This window comes from Eptatretus burgeri, chromosome 2, assembly GCF_056783735.1.
Source record: "Eptatretus burgeri isolate ZD-2024b chromosome 2, Ebu_testis_v1, whole genome shotgun sequence".
NCBI lineage: Eukaryota > Metazoa > Chordata > Myxini > Myxiniformes > Myxinidae > Eptatretus > Eptatretus burgeri.
In genome coordinates, this window is record NC_140962.1 from 76,984,025 (window position 1) to 76,986,585 (window position 2,561).

The 2,561-nt window shown below is 42.0% G+C and overlaps 1 protein-coding gene across 2 annotated transcripts in view; it reads right to left on the reverse strand.

Moving 5' to 3' along the window:
- LOC147032381 (chromobox protein homolog 1-like) overlaps positions 1-1,515 on the reverse strand; it is a 38,477-nt gene extending 36,962 nt beyond the window's left edge. The window contains exons 1-3 of one of the 2 annotated variants that reach the window (XM_085869961.1): positions 1,311-1,515; positions 998-1,142; positions 529-685 (exon numbers count right to left, since the gene is read on the reverse strand). In XM_085869961.1, coding sequence (XP_085726087.1) covers positions 529-685; positions 998-1,013 — 173 coding nt within the window. In that variant the 5' untranslated portion in view covers positions 1,014-1,142; positions 1,311-1,515. The remainder of the gene's footprint in view (positions 1-528; positions 686-997; positions 1,143-1,310) is intronic. The other variant, XM_085869962.1, reaches the window with a different exon arrangement.
- Positions 1,516-2,561: the final 1,046 nt, after the last annotated feature.

The following is a 2,561-nucleotide window of genomic DNA, read 5'->3' on the forward strand; positions in this document are numbered from 1 at the left end:
CACAGAGGAACAAACCCTTACTAAATAGGTACGGCGTGGAAAAGTCCACTTGCATCACAGTTATCCTTGGTTGTTCGTTCAAATATAGCTGAAGGAAAATGTATTAAGGATTTGGATTTGAAACTTCTACAGAGTTAGTCTCAGAATTACTTTGTTCCAATCAGATAAAAGGTTATCCGACTCATTAATTACATCTGGGTGAAGGAGCCTGCCTGCCCTGGTCTATAAAGTGAGTCCACAGTTTGTGGATAGCCTTTAATGCCATTAAAATGCTCCCCTTATGAAACAACACAAACCAATGCTGTCGAAAATCCTGCAAACAGCACATTGATACGTGTGCAGCATATAACTGATTAGTGACCACTTGCAGCTGCAGAAACACCAAATACTGGTTGGCAGACTTGCACCGACATCATGGCACAGATATGCACCTCAGTCATGATGCAAGCAGCAGGAAAAATTCCAAAATTAATCCCAGTGCAATAACGTTCTATAGTCCATTTACAGAGGTAAAATTGAAAGACTCACTCTGAAAATCCCTTCCACTTCAGCAGATACTCTACCCTCCCTTTCATTGTCCTCGAGTTCAAAACCTTCTCTACGATGTATTCCTCCACTTGCTCCACTTCGGGCTCGGGCTCTGGATCAGACTTCTTCCTACTTTTCTGCTTGCTCATGGTAGAACCTGACAGAGAGAGAGAGAGAGAACAGTCAAACGTGCACAGAAGACTGGCCCACACGTTGAGGCGATGAAGGTCAATCTGTGTGTTTCAAGATCTGATGATCACGAGCAGGTAAAGGGAGAGAAAATGGTCGTGGAACCGGGGCTTTTAGACACAGGGGGGCCGTATCAATCAGCATTCGAGCACAATCAACGGTGTCGATATGAAACCCTCCAGGTGACAGGGTACCTTCAGGAACAAACAAACCAAACCCCCCCCACCCCCCCCCCAAAAAAGGCGGGATATTAAAACACCAAATCTGGTTCTATCCTTACCAGCGTTGGATGCCATGGTTTTGTCCGTGGACGGCACTATTTTGGAGTCTTTGTGGAAACGAAAGTGCTTTTTGCCTTTTCAACGCCGCCGGGAGCTTCAGAACAATTAGTCACAGGAGCGCGACGCCATTTTCCTCCTCACACGCTTTTTCGTTTCATTAAATGGAAAAAAAACAAAACAAAACAAACAAACCACGAACCACACAGCCGTCAATACCGTTTCAACGTTACTCCCCTTTGTTTCTACTCCAAATTAGTCTTAATATTGCTTTACTTTCATGCACTTTATTTCTTTCAAACAAACACACCCTACCTCTAATCCCGCTACTGGCAGCACGTACTGACGTAGTCGAGGAAAAAAAAAACAAAAAAAAACAACCGACTCGTCGTTCTGTGATCGAATTCCGTGGTGGCGATTGGAAAGTATCCCTGTTGATAACGTGATGTAAAACCGAACGGAAATTGTCGACGTTCCAATAACACCGCTTTTAAACGGTGTGTGGAAGGAACAAGCCTCGATTGCGCAAATTACACGATACACCACGAGAAAATCGAGGCCCCCCCCCACACACACCCTCAATCAAGGAAACCCTGGTTGCTTTTTATTTTATTTAAGTAACCACGATTTAATATGTAAAATAAACAAACTTGTAGAATAGTCGAAGTCGATGCAAGACGAGCGGTGTATGAACCGCGAAAATCTTGCCAACCGTGTTATTAGTTTTAAATGCAAGCGAAATGTAGTAGTAAACGATGAAAACGTGTCAAAACGATTGAATACGTGTTGTGCACCGCTGTAATACAGCTAATAGAATGCGATAAATCAATTGGCTTGACAATCAATGGAATATATTTTTAATTATCTTCTTTTTTTTTTTTTCGTTTCCGTCGTCGAAATCCCACAATGCATCGTCGAAAGGCAATAGCGGCAACGTGGAACGAATTTTGAGCGCAAACACATTCAACAGATAACGGCTCACCTCAACCCCCACGGCTTACCTCACGATTTACCTCACGATTTACCTCACGATTTACCTCACGATTTACCTCACGATTTACCTCACGATTTACTTCACGATTTACCTCACGATTTACCTCAAGCTTGTTGATACGTCATGGTGCACGAGAACAGATGACGAATTTAATCTTTTTTTTGTTTGTTTTGTTTCTTTGTTTTGCTACTTTAACTTCACGCACTCATGAAGTCGCTTGCTGGATTTGCTATTAAAAAAAAAAAAAAATTTTACCTTGGATCCTTCCATTTCGTTTCATACACCATGATTTTTAAAAAGAAACAAACTGACATTCATTCTTGTTGGGTTTTTTTTTATTTTTTTTAAATAACTGAGAACAGTCCTGCATTTTCATTCCAACCTTCAGCAAATTACTTCAACTTCTGTGCCGTTTTGATGGCATCCGAGCGGAAAAGCACGAGTTGACTGACACACGGCGAATTAATGACACATTGGCAGCCAAGTGAATGGCCAGAGAATGAATGCAGGGAACGACACACGAGAATGATTTAAATTAAAACAAAACAACAGCGTGAAACATGAGCCGGTGC